Source organism: Petaurus breviceps, unplaced genomic scaffold (genome assembly GCF_028583685.1).
Source record: "Petaurus breviceps papuanus isolate PSGF00001 unplaced genomic scaffold, PetGlider_PUasm1.0 47, whole genome shotgun sequence".
Classification (NCBI taxonomy): domain Eukaryota; kingdom Metazoa; phylum Chordata; class Mammalia; order Diprotodontia; family Petauridae; genus Petaurus; species Petaurus breviceps.
Genome location: NW_027186349.1, coordinates 1879901 through 1899555, shown reverse-complemented (window position 1 = coordinate 1899555; position 19655 = coordinate 1879901). Strand labels below are relative to the sequence as shown.

The window sequence follows — 19655 nt, the reverse complement described above, 5'->3', positions numbered from 1 at the left end:
GGCCTAACACATAATAAGCACTTAATAAATGTTTGTTGAGAAAGGCCTCAAGGCGTGCTGTTACAATATAGTTGGACTAGCATGTATAATATTGTAAAATGTAGAGTAGAAAGCAGGCCTAGGAAATAAATCTGGGGAGGTAGATTGGGGACAGAGTATGTAAATAGCATCCAAAGTGACAGACTGAAATCGAACCCTGATTTGGGATTAACTGAGGGATGTTGAGCAGAGTTTCTCCCACTCCCTTTCTTGGTGTCCTCTAGGACTTTGGCAAGACTTTGCTATAACCCCAACTAAGACCTCATTGCTATACACTGATTTAGACTGAGGAAGGACCCCTAGGGCAATAGGTTTGGTAAGAATTTAATTAAGTGAGAATAATAAAACAAGGCTGAAAATGGAGGAAAGGAGCTAAGTGAAAACTGGAAGTCCAGAAAACAAACAAACAACAACAACAAGGTTTTAAATTAGGGAAGTAGAAAGACATGCCTCAAGTCATGTAGGGACTGTTTTGACAATTACCCATATAATGCCTGGGTTGCTCCAGCATAAGGCATCTTGGGGTAAAAGCAATGACAGGAAGAGAGTTCAATGCTCTTTGAGCCTGTCCAGATTCTCACCTCAAGCAGGCTGTTTTGATGGTAACCTAGGACAGTTTGACTGTGAGGGCCAGAAAGAAGCATGAGGAGGCCTTGGACTGACTGCAATTATTATGTCTGATCACGTATTTGTGGTCTGTATTGGACAACCATATTCTTAAAGGCTAAATAAAGCTGCTCTTTTAAATTCTATACTTTTGCTGAGTCAATCGTTCATTCATACCATTAAAATGCTAAGTTAATGACAGTTGCTAGCAGTTCACCTGAGGCACCTAGAGGGACTTAAGGAATTCTACTGACACCCGTATCATCTTGAACAAACCAATCCTTATCCCCCTTATTTGAAATGATTTCTTTTATAGCTCTACTTCTCTAATAATTGCATGGTAATACCTTGGTACCATCTCACAGAAATGCACCAAATCCAAGAAATAGAACTTTCAAATTCTATTCCTAAAGCAAAACGTCTCCCTTTATCATTGACTCACTCAAATTTAACTTGCCTTCTGGCCTCATTATGATCTTCAATATCCTGACTCATTTCTCTATTCCCATTCTGTCTCCCCCTTTTTCTTCCCTTATCTCACCATTCAGCCTTGACTTTTACCACCCACTGCTTTAATCACTCCTGTTTTAATAACTGATAAAATAGAATACCTTGGCCATTGACCACCCACCCTTCCTGACATCATATCTAGGTATCTCCTCCCAAACTGCCTCCATGTGTTTTTTCCTGCCCTTGCTCTCAAACTGAGTGTTATCAAGAGAAATGTTACACATTAAAGCTTATTTTAGCCACTGAAAAGTGATGACACATAACCTCAGTCCTAGCAGCTGCTTTGTGAACCTTCTTCTTTACTCGTATTATCTACCTATATCATTTCTTGCAGAAAAATATATTACAAAAATTTTACCTTCTACTCTTCCACCAATTATATCCCCATTCACTTAGAGCAAATGACAGCATCCTCTTTGAAGGAACTAATTTATATAACCATGGCATCTTTCATAAAGGATAATCTCTTTCTGAGAGGGCAAAGAAAAAGGACAGTATTGGGGGCTTGGAGAGAGTAGAAAATATATGATACAAAGTAAGCAGGCATATATCACAAAGACTGTAGGGTACAGTAGAAAGGAAATTATCTTTGGAGTTAGAGGATCTGAGTTCAAATCCTCATTCCAATATGTGTAACATTGGGTTCTTGTTTCCCCATCAGTTAAATGAGGAACTTGGACTCGATGATCTATTAGGACCCTTCCTGCTCTAAAACTCTGCCACTACTTCCTTAGGCAATGTAAGGGCACTGGAGAGGAGTAGTTAGAATACAACAAATTATAAAATTATTCTGAATGAAAGACTTACTGAGCATCACCAAGAATCTGAATAAAGATAGAATTTGTTTAGACGCTAGTCTTCAACATGTTTCCAGGTCTTTCTCTAAAAATATTCAGCATAGAAAAAAAAGAGATATTACTAGGTTGGGGATATGCAAAGAAGGCTTAGGAGAAGTCTGAAGGAAGGGGAACATTTATGAAGGTGACAATGTTTTCTTGGAAAGATCTGGGCATGAACTCCTGGATGGGGAAGGAGGAAAGTTCATCTACCAGCAAAATAATTAGGGTAAATTCATATGAACACTGATCACAACGAAGAAGCAAAGCATGCAAGATTTAAAGACTGCGATTAGAATTGGGATTTTTAAGGATCTGAAGTATAAAACATATCAATTGATGATGAGGTCTGAGATACCACTATGACAGTGGATAATTGATATGGAGTGAAAATAAAAGACTTCAGAAGGTTAGCGAACTTGTTCAAAGGTGCTAGAAGCGTCATTAATATAGACTTTGCCTGAAAATTGATACCTCAGATATATGTATATCTTATACATGTACATGTAGAGCATATATTCAGGTAGATTTTTTTTCCTTTTCATGCAGACGTAGATTATGAATCAATTTTGGTTCAGGAGCAAGTTAGCATATTTGAAAGCCCAATTAAATATATTTTTCAAAGATTATCATCTTTATTCACCTGTTAAACTTTGAATAAAAGTAACTGTTTCCCAAATTGTATTTATAAAATCATGGAACTCATAAATTTGGAGCTATGAAAGACTTTAGGAGTCATCTAGTCAAAGCCTCTCATTTTACAGGTGAAAGAACTAAGGCACAGAAATCTTAAATGATTCGACAAAGATCACTCAGGTAGTAAGTAGCTAGGATGTAAGGTCATTTCCTCTAATTCCAAATCTAATAGTATTTCCATTGAATAATGCTCTTCCACTCTACCTCCACTATACCATCTGATAATTGTCAGTGAAATAGTCCTAATAAAAGATATAAATGAAAGTTTTCTGATACATTACAAATGGCTCAGTTTTCTAAAATGGATGATATTTACACACTCCGTACTTCAGAATATGAAAAATAAATAGCAAGATCATGAGTTCAGAGATTCTAGCAAAACAGTATAGATGAAACACACTTTCTTTGTACATAATCCTTCTTAAACTAGGCCTGCATGTAGTGAAGAAGGATCCAGTGACTTATGGATTCAGTAGCCCTGATTCAAATTCCACAGCTATGCATGGGAAAGACTTAATAATTATAATCAATGTAATGACCAAACACAATTCCAGAGGACCAGTAGTGCAGCATGCTAACTACTTCCTGAGAAATGGGACAGACTCAAGATGCAGAATGATACATAGATTTTAGCCTATGACCAATGTGGGGATTCATTTTGTTTGACTTTATTTTTGGTAGTCCCTCTTCCTTCCTCACTTCAGTTTAGGGAGAGGGATTTGAAAGACAGAGAAAATAAAAGCTTAATTTAAAAAATAAAATATACATGACCATTGTTACCATAACCTCTATTTTGGACCTGTTATAGTATCACAGAATAAAAAAGTTGGGAGCGGCCCTAGAGACCATAGATTAATCTTTCTTTTACAGAAGAGGGGAAAAAAATGATGCACTTCTATATAACCACACCTCACATTTCATGATTTGAAAGTGTAAGACCTTCTTATCCTATGTGATTCTATGTCTGCTTACTCTAATCAACTCATTAATTGACAAGCAATCATTAAACTCTTTCTATGGGCCACTGGGGACACTAAGAAAATAAAACGAACTAAAATAAAAACAAACAAAAAACACTGAGTCACTGCCATAAGGAGCTAACATTAAAGGAAGGGAGACAACATGCAAACAATTATGTGCATATATGTAATAAATGGAAAGTAATCCCAGAGGAAAAGCACTGGGAGTCAGAGGAGGAAGAAAAGAAAAGGCATCTTACCAAAGGTAGGATTGAACTAAAACTGGGAGAAAATCAGGGGAGTCAGGAAATAGAGGTGAGAAGGGTAAACCTTTCAGAAATGTGTGACAGGGGGACAAACAACAAAAAGGATTATAGCCAGGAGATGGGTTGTTGGGCGAAAGGAATAGTGAGAAACCCAATGTAGGTAGATTATAGAGTGCATGGAAAAGACTAGAAAGGTAGGAAGGAGCCAGACTGTCAAGTGTTTTAAAAACTAAGAAGAGTATTTCATATATAAAAATTCTAGAGTCAATCAGAACATGGTCAGAGCTGCACTTTAGGAAGATCACTTTGGCAGCTGTATGGGGTAGGTCTATAATGGAGAAAGGTGCAGAGTAGGGGAACTAACATGAAGATATAATAGTCCAAGTATGAAATGGTAAGAACCTGTACTAGGGTAAGGGCTTTATAAATGGGAGATAAAGGGAACATATATGAAGGATGTTGTGAAGATAGAAACATCCTCCCATAAGTCCTCCACAAGGGATCTACTCCACATTTTGCAGCCCTTTTTTAATGCTTTGATATTTTGTGGACATTAAGGTAAATTTTATTTACTCTTATTTATCCTTTATTCCAAATTATCAATGGAGCTATCTTCTACCCTTTCTTCCTGGATCCACATGAGTATACATACATACATGTATACACAGGCACACATATGCACCCTGCATGCCCAGTAGGAATAATTACAATAGCAAATATTCTCAAATCACTCTACCCAATTCCATTATTCTATCCATAGCAGCAAGTGCCCCAATGATGGAATTTTTTTGACAAAGGCTCTTCACTGGGAAATTTAAAACCATCTTTTGACAAATAATTACATATTTACTGCTCAATTTTAGGCACTTAATTAGATTGGAAAAAATGTAAACAAATTCTTTAAGAATTTGCTTTAGAAGGTAGAGTTACTTTGTTGTATAACCATACAACAATGATAATTAGTGACAAATTTGAGAATTATTTCTTTATGTGATATTTTAATGCTAACATTCATATTTGAACATTATCCTGTTGATATAATTAATTCCTTGGTGCAAAGATGTGGTTAAAAAGTCTCATGCATTATTAACCTATAATTTGTTTTCAACATGACAGTATGTTTTTTTTTTCTTAACCGTTGTGATATTTTCTTCAGTAGTTTCTCTTGTTCACCCTTCTCATAAAATGACTTAAGATTCCAAGTATTCAGAGGCCTTACACACAGACATGAAACATATCCCCATTTAGTGTGGATCTTCATTAGTCACTTTTACATTCTAAGTACTTTAGTCACTACTGAGAGTATATAAAATACTTCACACTTAAAGTCCAAACCACTCTTCAGTCTGATTTCCCCCCTTCTCCTGACCATGTGGAAGACATTATTTTTTGTTGTTTTGCTCAGGTGTGTTTTACTTTTCGTGAACCCATTTAGGGTTTTCTTGGCAAAGATACCAGAATGGTTTTTCCATTTCCTTCTCCAGCTCATTTTACAGATGAGGAAACTGAGACAAACAAGGTTAAGTGTCTTGCCCAGGATCACACAGCTATTAAGTGTCTGAGGCCATATTTCAACTGAGGAAGATGAATCTTCCTGATTCTGAGCCCAGTGCTCTATCTATTGCATAATCTAGCTGCCCATGGAGGAGGTTAGTTGTACTTATTAAATACCTACTCTGTGCCAGGGACTGTTCCAGGCACTGAGGGTAAAAGTACAAAAAAAATGAATTTGCATAAGTCCTAGTACTTATGACGTACCAGCATGTACTTAAAAGTAAGGGGAAATGGGCACAATAATCACATCAACACAAATTGAAATGGAATTATGAGAGTTTCCCATTTTTGTCTTGGAGATCGATTTCACCTAGGTGCTCATTACTGAAACTGATGAAACCATTAATGTGAACACATTATTTAAATTCAGACTGTACATTTCTATTAGGGTAGAACAGATGGCCATCTTTTACATACTTATAAGTTCAAATAGTGTGAATTCAAATACATGTGACCATTTGAGAGATTCATTATTCACAAAAACTGGAACCTTGATTGAATCCTAGGGTTGGAAGGAAGTCACATATTCAATTCTCCCATCTTTAAGTAAATATATGTCTAACTTAATTGAATTTTTTTCAGATAGTCCCATAGGAGATCCCCCAGAATTTTATCTTGGATGAAGTTGATAAGGAATTATTTATTGCTTTCCCAACAATAAATCAATAGATCTTACCAAGATCCAGTATTGATAGTTTGTTTACTTGCTTTTTTGTTTTGGTCAGCTTTGGTTTAGATAGAAGTAGATGGCCTAAGACCTCAGAGAAAACTATTATTTTTTGTTGTTGTTTTATTTTGGAAAAGAGAGTAACATTTTAATGAATACCTTCATATTAACTCATGTTAAAATAAAACATTTCTCTAAAAATTGGGGACTTTTACATATTGAATTTCATACTAGCATGTTTATTTCAATTTATTTGAAATGTGGGGAGAACAAATGTTACATTTTGGCATACAATTTTTTTAAAGAAAAAAAAACCCTTTTAATTATAAATAGCTGAATTTCAGAAATTCTTCTTTTTTATTCCCAAAGTAATTGGAAGTCAGCATGTCACTATTGCTCCTTGACATGAAGTCAGTGTCTTTGTTCTATGTCCTCTTTATCTCCAAATCCTGTATCACCTTCTCAATAGAGGGCACTGTATACCACTTTAAAAGATAAGAGTTTCAATAGGCACTTTAGTGGAATTAAGAAAAAAATCTACCACTCTTCCACCTTGATGCCAGAAAGCTATCTTCTTTCTAGGTTGTCATGTAATTTAATTGTACCTAATAGGCCTGAGCTCATCTCAGTGCTTCCAAAGTACAAAACAAAACAAAACAAAAAAATGAAAAAAGGGGAAGAGGACATATTATAGGATTTATCTTCTGTTTGGAGAATTAATCCAAATTGACAGTATGATAAATACAGCAACTTGCTGGAAACCAAGTAATCAAAGTAATCTTGTCCTATAAAGTTTGGATGTTGTGTCTGTTCCCCACCCACCCCCCCCCATTGGTAGTTTCTTTTGAATTTCTCCTCTTGGTTCAATGTTAACCCTGCCACCTAGGTGACTTTGTCAGAGTTATAACTTTCTTCCTCTCCAAACATGTCTGCCAAGACTTTAAAGCGTGGTCCCCAGTCAGTAAGGTAGTCATAATCCTGGTCTGCTTCTGTAGTGCGCGAGTCTATGGAGCTCAGGGACTCTGCTACAGATCCATTGCCTTCATAGGCATATGTTGCCAATGAATCATAAGGGGGTGCCGTGGGATCCACATCATTTTCCTGCAGCCTTTGATTAATGAAATCTCTTATGTCTGTGTTATCTTCCACTGGTGGTCTCTGACGAGGTAAACAGAGAGTGTCTGGTTTTATATCCCGGCGTATTTTGTTATCTTCAATCACTTTTGGATTTCTCAGGGCACCAATGTCGAAAGCCTGAGTGTCCTCTTCCCCACCTCCTTCATCATCATAATGGATAACATTGTCTCTGATGTCTTCTTTAGAGGTCATTAGGGTGTCTTTTTTCTTCTGCCTTCGCAGGGCGACATACAAAACAACAATGGCTGCAACGAGACAAGAATTGCATTTTGAAACTGACAAGAAAGTTCAACTCCTGGCTGAAATGTCAATACAATCCTTCAGGTGAAAGCTAACGAAATCCAGTTTCTTTAAAAGACTCACTATTATTATTTACAAAGTAAAGTCTCTGTAACTAGCCAATCAAATATTTATTTTCTTATTCTTATATTTAGTCCTCATTTTCTCTGAGTACCTTGCATTGATGCCCCTAACTTGCAGATACCTAGTATGAGAGCACTCATCAGAAGCATTTACTGTTCAGTTTATAATTTTAGTAAAGTTTTTGTGATGAATTTTAAAAATGAAATAGGTACTTGATTGTTAATTTGGCTATAGAGCTACAATAATAAGTACTTTAGTTTAGACTACTCAGATAATTTTAACCCAGGGACACAATAATATTTCTAAGAGAACCATAGTTTTCCAATAGATAGGGCAATATTAAATATGCCCACAGTTTGGAAGGGAGTAATCTGAGCTAACTGTGTAGAGGGGTGGGGGAAAGGGGGAGTGCTGAGAGGGAATGAAGGTCATCTGAGTTCCCAGGTCTATTTATGAAATAAAAAGATGTTGAGGTCAATTAATCAAAGATGTGCTGGTAAATTTTTAACCCACTCTCTAGAACGCACACACATGATACACTTTTAACATTATTCTTCATTATTAATATTTTGTTATCATTTTCTTAAATTTAGATAATAAGAAAAACAATAATTCAAGCTCTAATTTGTAGGATTTGCTGATTTGACTTGTAAAGGCTTATACTGAAAATTTAACAATCGGTTCTCCTAATTCAGTTCTAGCTGGTTCCAACACACCCTAGGAAAGTACACAGTGAGATATAAAGGTATACCCCTTTCATCAGACTATGAGTGACTTATTTGCATAAGGAAGAGTCAGGCTAAATATTGAAGGAAGCAAGGGACTTGCTCTTTGACATAGAGACTAAATTTCAAAATCTTTAAAAATGGACAGTCAAGTAGAAAATCACCAATGGAAGATGTACTTGGCTCCTGAGTTTGTTCTTCTTTTCCTTTGCAACATTTAAAGAGAATAAAAAGGGAGAAGGGAAGAAAAGAAGGAAATTCCTAGCTGAGACGCCTACTGCCATTAGGGTATGGGTCCTGGTTCTTTAGAAAAGGTGACAGTAGTAATTCAGGCCAGGATTTAGGCTAAAGATGTTAAGTGATTCAAGTATCAGTGTCATGTGTCCTGCCAAAGGACAAGCTAAAGGGTGAAATTTAGCAGACTGATTGCACAAATAGAGACATTAGACCATGAAAGGAACAGGTTTGGGAAGACTATATAAAGCAGAAAATGGACTAATGTTGGAGTTTCAGGATTTGGGTTCAAATGTTGCTACTAATACTAATGTGATCTTTGTCAGGTCACTTAGACCTCGAGGTTTCTCCTAGCTCTATGATACAAATTGATAAGACTATGACATTAATAGGACAGGAGTTCCAAATGGTAACTGAGGCACTTACATGATAGTGAATCCAAAGTTTATGGAGGAGATGATGTGTACATTTCAGCAAATGCCTTGGCTTCAAGTCAATTGTTTTCTCTGGCTGACTATCAAAGGCAAATGTAATGGTGGGGGCTTGTATTAGGAATACAGTTTCCCAGAATACTTAGTACCTTCGGTAGTCATCCTTTTGGGCTACCTTCCCATCCTGTATTCATAGATTAGATTCTTCTGAGAAAGTAAAACCATAGATTCAAACTGATTTAAGCATCTTCACTCCAATGTTTTGTTTTGTTCTCAACCATCTCCAGTTTGGGGCTCAGCTGAAACACTGGCCTAAGGTTCAACTATTCATTTTCAGACAGATTCAACACAAACCCAGGCACCATCAGGAATCTAGAGCCTGCCATCTCCAAAGCAGAATCCCTACTCTATGTGCTACATTTGCTATTTTAAACTAAGCAGCTGGTTCCCACTCCCCTTTACTCTGCCATATTCTTCTGCTTCAAAACACCATTGCTAGAGAGGTAGCAAGAAGGAAAGAACTCGGCTCCCCTACTCCCCACTTACTATATTGTTTAACAGGCACAAGAAATGGTGAATTATAAGTAAATTCTTCTGTCCTAGCTGGCTGTCTTCTGGAGGATTTTCAGAGTTTAACACTTTAAGTCTCTCCAGGCCCAGAAAGCAAATCCATTGACTGTCAATATTGTCTGAGTGTGACCCTTTCAAATGCAAATAATCCACATAAAAGTCTACTACCCCTTAAAAGGTTTAATGTCACATGAAATTTCTGAAATTTCATCCATATACCAAGAAATCAATTTATAAATAGTCCCCTAACTAATCACACCCTGATCACCCCTGCCCCCCCCCCCCCCAGCTCAAGAACTACATCTACCTTGATATTGAAATGTTTGGTTCGAACTGTGTATTCTACCATATTGAGAGCAAGTTTCTATGGTTTGCCTCTGGGCTATTTGAAAATTTGGAGCAGAGCCCCACCTAGTGTTAAGAGTGGTAAAGGCAAAATAATGCTGTAAAACTGGGACTTCAGATAACACACTGTATTCCTCATTACCGGTAGTTAGTTAACATCCTTTCTAATCTTATAGCCCTATTTCTTGTTTAAAAAAAAAACTTCATTGAATAAGGAATATATGTGCTAGACAAGACTTTTCTATCAAATCAAAATATATGTGTATATATGTTTATATATGTACATAAGTGTACATGTGTGTTTATCATATATATATACATATATATGTATATGTATAGAGAGAGTTGGAAACATGGCCCCAAAATGAAGAGAACACAGACAAGTTTAGGAAGGGAAACAAAAAAAAAATTACAGGTCTTCTATGCAGTGTGAATTTATTTCTAAGCATGTTGGGGATTTGCTTGAGCAATGATGATGTCTGCACATTACCAGCAAAGTACAAAACAATCATGCAGTTTTACTGAAGTTAGATTAAAAGGGACAGATCAGATTTACATACATGTTATCAAAGTTAAAATGCCAATCATTTCTCATGACAAGGTACAGAGATCCCTCACCTACTTCCTTGTAGGAAGGAAAACAATTTATTTTAAAAGACTTTCTTTAAATTGAAATGGTAAGAGCGATTACAGGTTAAATTTGGAGAGGGACTGAATATTGTTTTCATTGTAGCATCCCAATTGCTTCTACCGAAGAATTTTGTATATTGTTAGAATCCAGGTTGCAGTCCTCTTAAGGGAGACTTTCAGAATCAGGTAGTGAATTAACAAGTGCAAAGAAGTCCAATGAACATCTTAGCAGCAATTAGGAAAAAAGTTTCAGAAAACAACTACCATTCAAAGTCTAGAAGCCACACTAGAAAGTATATATTCTAATCTCTTTCATCTTCTGAGTCTTTTGTGTTGCTTTGCTCCAGAGTTTAGGGCAGAGCCTGAATCTCAGTAGGCTCTTTATTAATACTTGATGACTTGGTTGGATTTTTTTGTGGTAGAGAAAGATGGGAAATGCATAAGCAATTACTGCTGGCTTACATTCATAATGATCAAATGATGGAGAAAGAGCTTAATTCTAGTTGTTACTTTCTGCTTACATTCAATGTGAATTAAAATATAACAAGTTTTCTGGAAGAAGAATATAGTCAGGGTATTTCTTAATTTTCCCAGCATTGAGTGCTAAGACCTACAGAATATTGGATAGATCTCCAATGGAAGATTTATGAACAGTCATAGACATAAATTTCCCTGGCTGTAGTGTCATAGAGGGACTGCAATATGTATCAGTGGAGAAAGTATACACACTGATAAGATCATGAATCTATCCAAAACACTATCATTAGAACATGGACTCAGAATACATTGTGTGTGTGTGTGAGAGAGAGACTATACGTTATAAGTACTTTCATTGTGATAGGAACAACAAATCTGTACCACTCCAACCACTAAAGGGACCTATATATATATTTAGCATAGTAGATTAAAATGTGGAGGTAGAAGAAATTTTAGTGAGTATCTAGTCCCACCCTTTCATTTTAAGGCAGGGGAAGTGGAAAGGAACAAATATGTATTAAGTGCCCACTATGTGGCAGGCACTATGCTAAGTAAGCACTTTTACGAACATAATCTTATTTGATCCTCACTATAACCCTGTGAGGTAGGTGCTGTTTTCATCCCTATTTTACAGTTGAAAAAAATTCAGGCTAAATGTTTTACAGAGGCCCAGGGTAACAAGTGGTATTTTCCTGAGCCTGGATCTGAACTCAGGATTTCCTGACTCCAGGCCCCATGCTTGATCAGCTGTGACACCTACTATCATGCCCAAGTTATCACAGATAAGTAGCAGAGTTTGGGACTTGAATCCAGATATTCTGACTCTTGGCCCAGACTTCTTTGTACTACACCAATCTTGCTCTTTAAAAAAAATGATAGGTGCTCATTAGAAACTTTAATAATGGTAGTATTTACTGTTGAACATGTTTAAAACTTCATCTTCGTGCCTTTTTATGTCTCTGTGTCATGACAGAAGTAATAGATCTCACTAGTATTTAATACACACTAAGAAAACACCAACTCCAGATAGTTCTCTCTATAAAGCTAACATAAAGTTAAAGCAACTTGTAGGTTGAAGTGTCCAAGGTGGGTAAGGAAAGAGGCAGTGGGAGAGAGAGAAATGGAGTGACATGGGAACAGAGATGAAAACATTAGAAAAAGTGTGAAATTAACCTACCTAAGAGAATAACTATACAAAGTAAGATTGCAATCAAAGCACCAGTGCTGAGTCCTACAGGTAGAAAAATTGCCTCCACATTGCACGACAGGATGGTACCATCAGAATCACATCTACAAACTCGAATAGTCATTGTGTTTGTGCTGCTCTGGACTGGGTAACTGCTGTCCTCAATCACCACTGGGAGAAAATAAAACTCTTGCTGCCTGCGGCTGTATCCATTTCTTCTAGTTTCAATTCCAGCTGTGTTGTCTACAAAACATAACATGTGTGACACAATGGTTACTGTAGACATCCTTAATATAGCAAAGTTAGTACCTGTTAAACAAGAATGAGCTGTTCTTAAGCCAGTGGATTTATTTTTATTTTTATTTTTGTAGTTTCCTAAGAACCTTGTTCTGTCCTTACCAATGCTGTCAAATTCAAATCATATGTAATCTAAGTAATCTTGTAGGGGGAAAAAATATTTCTATTTTTATCTATTAATCCCTTTTGGCATGATATTTTACATTTCAGAGGAGAAAAGAAAATAGAAAGAAAATATTTTCTTTATTAAGTAAGAAATGAATTACAGCAAGATGTTTCTTTTTGACTTTTCTTGTCAAAATCTCAACAGGGGAATAACATTTTTTGTTGAGCATTTTTCGTCCCACAGAAAAGCAGGTTAAAAAAGTGTGAATCTCCATGAACGTATTCTTACTACAAAGTGATGACTAAAAATATAACAAGAATGGATTGAGCACTTAAGATTGATACTTGATGTGATACACAGCTCCCAAAATACCACTACCCCACCTTTTCCCAGTAGAGAGCAGGTGTCACTATTGTTTCTCATCTAAATAGATAATAAGCATTCTTGTGCCTCAGTAAAGTATGGGCATTCAGAAAGGAGAGGGATAAAGTCACTAGCTTCCTGCATGATCTAATGATTCTAAATATGGATATAAATAATAATCATCATTTAATATAAAATGCATAACTAAAGAAAAGTAGAGTAGAAAGGACCCTTAGAGACTTCCTTTCCAATCCCTTCATTTCCTCATTTCCCTGATGAACAAACTGAGGTCTTGACAAAGGAAATGACTTGCACAAGATAAGACATAAGATTAGTTTGGAGGAAGTGTGACTAGAACCCATTTCCTCCAATGCAGCACTTTTTCCATGAAAAAAAGTTATCTTTCTTTAAATTAGTTTCTATGTATGCAGAAATAGAAAGTTACCAAAAAACTATTTCTGTAATTTAATTCAGTAAAATGTTTTAATTTAATCATCTGGGAAATTCAGGCCAAGGCATTTATTTTCTGAACAATTGTCTCAATTTTCTGTATGTTGCTACATGTGTCAGAATAACTTTGGTGTTTACATGCTATTGTTTGACTGGTGGTTTTAATAACTCCAGTGTTATAATAAGAGGCCTGAGACTCTGTTACCACACTTATGTGTAACATTAACATTGACATAAGAAACACTGGGTCTTCAACAGATTTACACTTTGCAAAACCTTTCCATGCGATAAATGACAACATTGAGCAAAATTGCTTATGCCTTTTTCTTTGGACAAACTTTAGCCAAGCAACTGAGTGTACTAATTCTCTGTTGACAAATTTTTGTCAGCATTTTGTACATTCATCTATTTATCTACATATATCTATAATGTACATACAAACAACATGCATGTGTTCATATGTTTATTATGTATGAACATACATTTTACATACATATATGCAGATATAATGTGTTTTATTAATAAAGATTATAAATCACCTATTATGTGCAAGATACTATACTAAGGTCTGTAAGGGACAAGAATGAGCACCAGACATAGTCTTTACCCTGAAAAAGTTAATAGTAGGCTTTAGGAAATAATACGTGCATATACACAAAATGATAATTAACACCACAGATCAGAGTGGGGTCAGTGCTAATGGGTCTATGGATAATAACTCCTCAAGAAAGTAGCTCAAGTAGTAGAAGATCACTGTGACCTGGGGAATAATTATTATCACTGTAATTTCTCCAGTACTGATCTCTCTTCTTATTCCGCTACAAAGGTCAAGGCATGAGAAATAGTTTATTGTTACTTAGGCTAATTATAAGCAATATATCTCTTTAAAAGAAAATGCCTTTAGAGTTTGTTTAGAATACATGACAAACAAGTCATAGTAACTTAAAATGCAGATTATTTTAGCATTGTGTTAAGAGGGAACATTTTTGTACCTTACTTTTCCAAATAAAACTAATCTTTAATTATAAACTGAAGTTTTTAGAAGTTTCCCAAAAAAAAAACCTTCATCATTTAAAAACCACTATTAAAATCCTGTAACTGAGAATATAGAACCAAGATGGTGAAGTAGCAGGGAGCAGTACCAGGAGCTCCCCTTCAAAACTCCTCCACTCAGATTTAGAAAATGGGCTGATCAAATCCTCATGAGAAAATACAAGAAAATGTCACAGTGAGTCATTTTTCTAGCCTAAGTCAGTATAGGGAGTCAGCCACAGAGAGGTCTGTGGATGCTGGGGATAGAATCTGGTCAAGAAGAGCAGTAGGTGAAAAGTTCAGGAATCCAGTAAGAAACTGCAGACTAGGGCAATGGGGGTCCCATACAGGCAATGTAGGATACAAGAACAAGGACCACAAAGCAGGTTTGTCATTCATTGCTCAGTTACAGGTCACAGATCCAGTGTGGGCTGTGGAAGGGGACCTATGCCCAATGGTGGCATTCCAGTGCAGAGAGGAGCTACAGGCCCTAGGCTGAGATGAGCAAGTTCAGAAACAAATAGAAACAATGTGGCTAATCCCAGAAGCAGAGCAAAGTCTCGGTTCCAACTTCTAATTCGTTCTGAAGCTTGAGAGAAATAATATGGGTAGGAATCACAGACCAAAGGGACACTATCAGTCTTGTGACTCAGAACCAGTAGACTTTTTGAAGTGTTTGACAGTGATTGAATCAAATAGTAGTCTGGTGTGGTTTAGACCCAAACTAGATCAAGAACAGCCAGAGCTCAGACCAGGAGGAACAGACTTTGCTCTGGGTCAGACCAATTTGGGAGCTCTTAAAACTTTGTAAAATGTGTAAAAAAATAAAAAATAAGAACCATGGAAGAAATAATTGGAAAGATAATTAACAGCTTGGCAGAAGAGGTACAAAACTTTGTTCAAGCAACAAAGACTGAAAATTAGAATGGACCAAATAGAAGTCAATGACGACAAAAAGTCTTAAAAATAAAATCAAGACTTAAACATAGAAGAAGGTGTCTCATAACAAAAACTACTGATTTGGAAAACAGAACAAGAAAAAAATAAGAATCATTGTTTGAATTCCATCACCAAATGAAATCTAGACATTACATTTCAAAAAATCTTAAAACTTCAGATCTCATAGAACCAGTGGGGAAAATGGAAATTAAAAGATTACCTTCCAAAAGAAACCCCCGAATGAAAATTTCCAGTAACATCACAGTCAAAATTCAGAGCTTCAGGTTAAAGAAAACTCCATCAAATAATGCAGATGTAGTTTGAGAGAATTGGCTGGCATAGTAAGAGGTTAATGGACTTCTCCAGTATCGCACAGTCAGTATGTGTTATGGGCCTGGAGTCGAGGCCTTCCTGACTCCTGGTCTGGTTTTCTCTTCATTGTACCACTGCCTTTCATCATATGCATATATGAAGCAACTATGTCCAAAGCTTTAGTATTCTCTCACCTTCCAAAAAGGTCATTGAATCACTTGATTCATTGTAGGACTGTCCCCAACTCTTTCTCTAGAGTTGGGTAATAATTTGTTGACTGATTTGCATTAAGCTTTGGCCCCTTTTTTCCATACCAGCAAAAGTGAATTTTCACATTTTATAAACTTTTAACAGTTTTATGAAATGAACTAAAATCTGTTACTTTATGGAGCTATGTGAGAAAAGGTCACATTTAGGTGGTTAAACTTACTTCTGTAGTCACGGACTGTAAAATTGGGTTTGATGGCAGCCTCAGGTGATAATCTAAAGGAGAATTGTTGCCCAGCAGGTGAAAGATCTCGGTCCGCAGCACTGATGATCTGAATTACCTGAAACAAAGTTGAAATTAAAAATGAAGGCAGTCAGCCTTTTCAAAAGAACCTTTCTCTCAAATTTTTAATGAGCTTATTTAATGAAACCTTGCAAACCAGTTTGTTACATGCAATTTTCATAGCCAAAACCTAAAGAGTTATATATAGTAAATAGCTGACACATTGACAGAATAGAAAGTAATTCCCATGAGACTTGGGCTCATTTTAGTTAAGTTCAGTTTAGTACAACTAATAAACATTTATTAAGGACCCACTATAAGGCACTATGATAATCACTAGAGACAAAAAGACACAAAAACAAAATAGTCTTGGTCCTTACAGAACTTGCCAACATAAAACTAAAGCTTTTAAATTTCATTAAAAATAATGATAGTTTTAAAAGTACATTTAATATTCTACTTTAAGTTAAATAAATGTTTTCACCTATTTCAAATTGAAACAAAAGTCTACTAAGGAGAAAATTCAAGTTTTTCTGTTTTCAATTTTATTAGTTATCTGTTACTAGCTCTGTCATTATTAATCTTATGACTATACATCAGTCCTCACTAATTCTCTGGTTTAGAAACAACAAGTTATATTAAAAAAGAAGAACTAGAGCTAGAATAATATTTCAATGAGCTATCCATAGGTGTGGTAGATGAAAAAAAGCAAAATGACAAATGCTGGTGAAGGTGTAGGGAAAAAAAGGCACATTGATGCCCTATTGGTGATCCTGTGGATGTATACAACCATTCTCAAAGGAAATTTGAAATTATACACAAACATTTACTTAATTCTGCATGCCTTTTGACCCAGCTATCTAATGCTTATAGGCAAAAGAGAGCAAAGAAGGAGGAAAAGGTTCTTTATGAACAAAAATATTTATAATAGCTTTTTGTGATGGCAAGGAAAAAAAGTAAACTAAAAAAAATTTCCAAACATTGAGGAGGTTGAATAAATCTTAGTATATTGATATGATGGAGTACTACAGTGCCATGAGAAAAGAATAAATAGATGATTTCAAAAAAAGACATTTAAAGACTTAGAACTAATGCTGAAGTTGATACATGGAGTATGGTATGATATGTGAAGTAGAAGAATGAAATGAACAGAAATAGAAAAAAATATATACCATAATGTCAATATTATAAAAATAAATAATGTTGAGTACTTTTGTAACTGATAAAGAATAAGCAGAATCAGGAGGAAAAATATACACAACAAAAATATTATAAAAACTTCAGTCAATACAATGATCATTCATGATTCCAGAGGACTGAGAATGACATATGCCATCCATTAAAGAGAGGTGATGGAATGAGACGTCTACATTTTGTATACAGACAATGGAAATATTTCTTTTTTGCTCAATTATACTTATATATTGTAAGAAATTCCTCTCTCCCCGCCCCAACTTGGTTGTCATGGGACAGAGGAGATAGGAGGAAGATAAAATAGATTTGTTATTTTTTTTAAAGATTGGTTGGAATGTGCTATATATGTGAAATATTACAGGAGCTTTCTAATGAGGTCACTATATTATTAGTTTTTCTTAATTGCTTTACATATTTTTCTCCCAATTTATTAAATTATTTATTTTTAGTTTTCAACATTCACTTCCATAAGTTTTAAATTTTCTACCCCTTCCTCCCCAAGACAGCATGTAATAGGATATGACTCTACATATATATTCCTATTAAACACATTTTCACATTAGTCATGTTGCATAGAAGAATTATGACGTATGGGAGAAGCCAGGAGAAAGAAAAAAACAAAACAAAGCAAAACAAAGAGAAAATAGTCTGTTTAGCTCTGCACTAAGACTCCACACTTCTTCCTCAGGATGTTGATGGAATTTTCCATCATGAGTCCTTTGGAAACATTTTAGGTCCTTGTATTGCTGAGAAGAGCCAAGTCTATCAAAATCAGTCCTCGCACACTGAACTGCTTTACTTTGTTATGAGACCTCTCACAAAGAAAGAGTAATCTGTGTTTGTCAAGAAAAAAAATAGGCATCAGTAAAGATTACAGTGGAAATATGAAAAAAAATTTTAATGAGATGTTAATGCCTATTTTCCCTCATATAAAAATTTTTCAGAATGGTAAGTATTTTTAAGGTATGTAAAGAGCTGAGCAAAGAAGTCTCATTTAGTGATGCTCGGTGAGGAAGGAGCTCCCCATACTTAGGAATGTCCCTGGTGACAAGACCAGAAACAAAACCTCATTGGATCAATAGTTTCCAAATCAAACTCAAGGGTCACCTCCAACTGTGTGTGGAAGGAATTGTTACTCTACATATAAAATGTGTTGCTATGGGAAAGAAGATGACCCTGAAAGAGTGACTGGGAGAGAGCTTCTAGAGTTCCAGACATTTCTCCATCACATCCAGACATAAAAGCTCTGAAGGGACCAATGAGAAAGGGATTAAGAAAGTTTGTCAGTTTTCTATGCCTAGGAAATGAACACTGGAATGTGTGAAGAATGAATTGAGCTTATCTATTAATAGTGTCTCCTGCTACCAGTGCCTTACTGTCAGATCACTAGAGAAGCAGGGAGCACACTAAGTGCTATCTTAGTCCAAAACTGGTTCCACTTAGTGTCCCAAAAGGCTCCTTAGTGACCTGAAAATGGATATACTTTCCTAAAGTCCAATAAGGGACTGATTTTTACTGTCTATGTTATTGAAAACTCTCAAGTTAGAGTAATCTTACTATTGTTATTTTGTTTTGCTTAGAGGCCAGGTTAGATTGGGAAGGGTGACAGGTTTTGAGACAAAATTGTATGACTGCATTCACATTTTTTTTCTATTTGAAAGCATTTAATTGTTTTGTCACAATTAGATACAGCTTTGCTCATTGGAAAAAATCTAAATGATTCAGTTATCCACAGTGTAACATAAAATGGTTACTATCTACAAGAAATACAATAAATATTTGTTCACCAAGCTTGAAAAGTTGCAGATTTGGGGAACTAGAATTTTCCCAAAGATGCTTATCAAGTCATAATTTTCATTAAGGAAAAATGTGACTCTTTAAATTGACATTATTCTTGTAAACGGATATTTTGCTTATGTTTAATAAGGTAACTGTAATACCCCGATGACTATAGTATAAAAATGCTAACATAACTAATTTGTTAATTCCAAAATAGAATTAGTTTAAACAAAAACTTCTAGGAATAGACTAATAGGCATAAACTCAAACTCTTTCAATATTTTCATATCAACATTCTAAACCACAACAGGAAAGTAATACAAAACACAGTAATTACTTTGCAATAAAATATAGTTTAAACACTTGTGAAAACAGAGCATCCTTCCCAATAGATCACAATGAAGCATTTCTACTATACCACTTAAAACATGATATAGCACAAACCCTTTCTGGTCCCCTAGC

The 19655-nt window shown here is 35.5% G+C and overlaps 1 protein-coding gene and 1 long non-coding RNA gene across 2 annotated transcripts in view; one reads left to right on the top strand and one right to left on the bottom strand.

Annotated features, from left to right (window-relative positions):
* Positions 1 to 8373, top strand: part of LOC138171832 (uncharacterized) — a 34260-nt gene extending 25887 nt beyond the window's left edge. The window contains exon 3 of the long non-coding RNA XR_011170972.1: positions 7493 to 8373. This is a non-coding gene — a long non-coding RNA (uncharacterized lncRNA). The remainder of the gene's footprint in view (positions 1 to 7492) is intronic.
* CDH12 (cadherin 12) overlaps positions 6270 to 19655 on the bottom strand; it is a 1453320-nt gene continuing 1439934 nt past the window's right edge. Inside the window, exons 12-14 of the mRNA XM_069101402.1 lie at positions 16161 to 16278; positions 12223 to 12474; positions 6270 to 7515 (exon numbers count right to left, since the gene is read on the bottom strand). Coding sequence (XP_068957503.1) covers positions 7016 to 7515; positions 12223 to 12474; positions 16161 to 16278 — 870 coding nt within the window. The 3' untranslated portion in view covers positions 6270 to 7015. The remainder of the gene's footprint in view (positions 7516 to 12222; positions 12475 to 16160; positions 16279 to 19655) is intronic.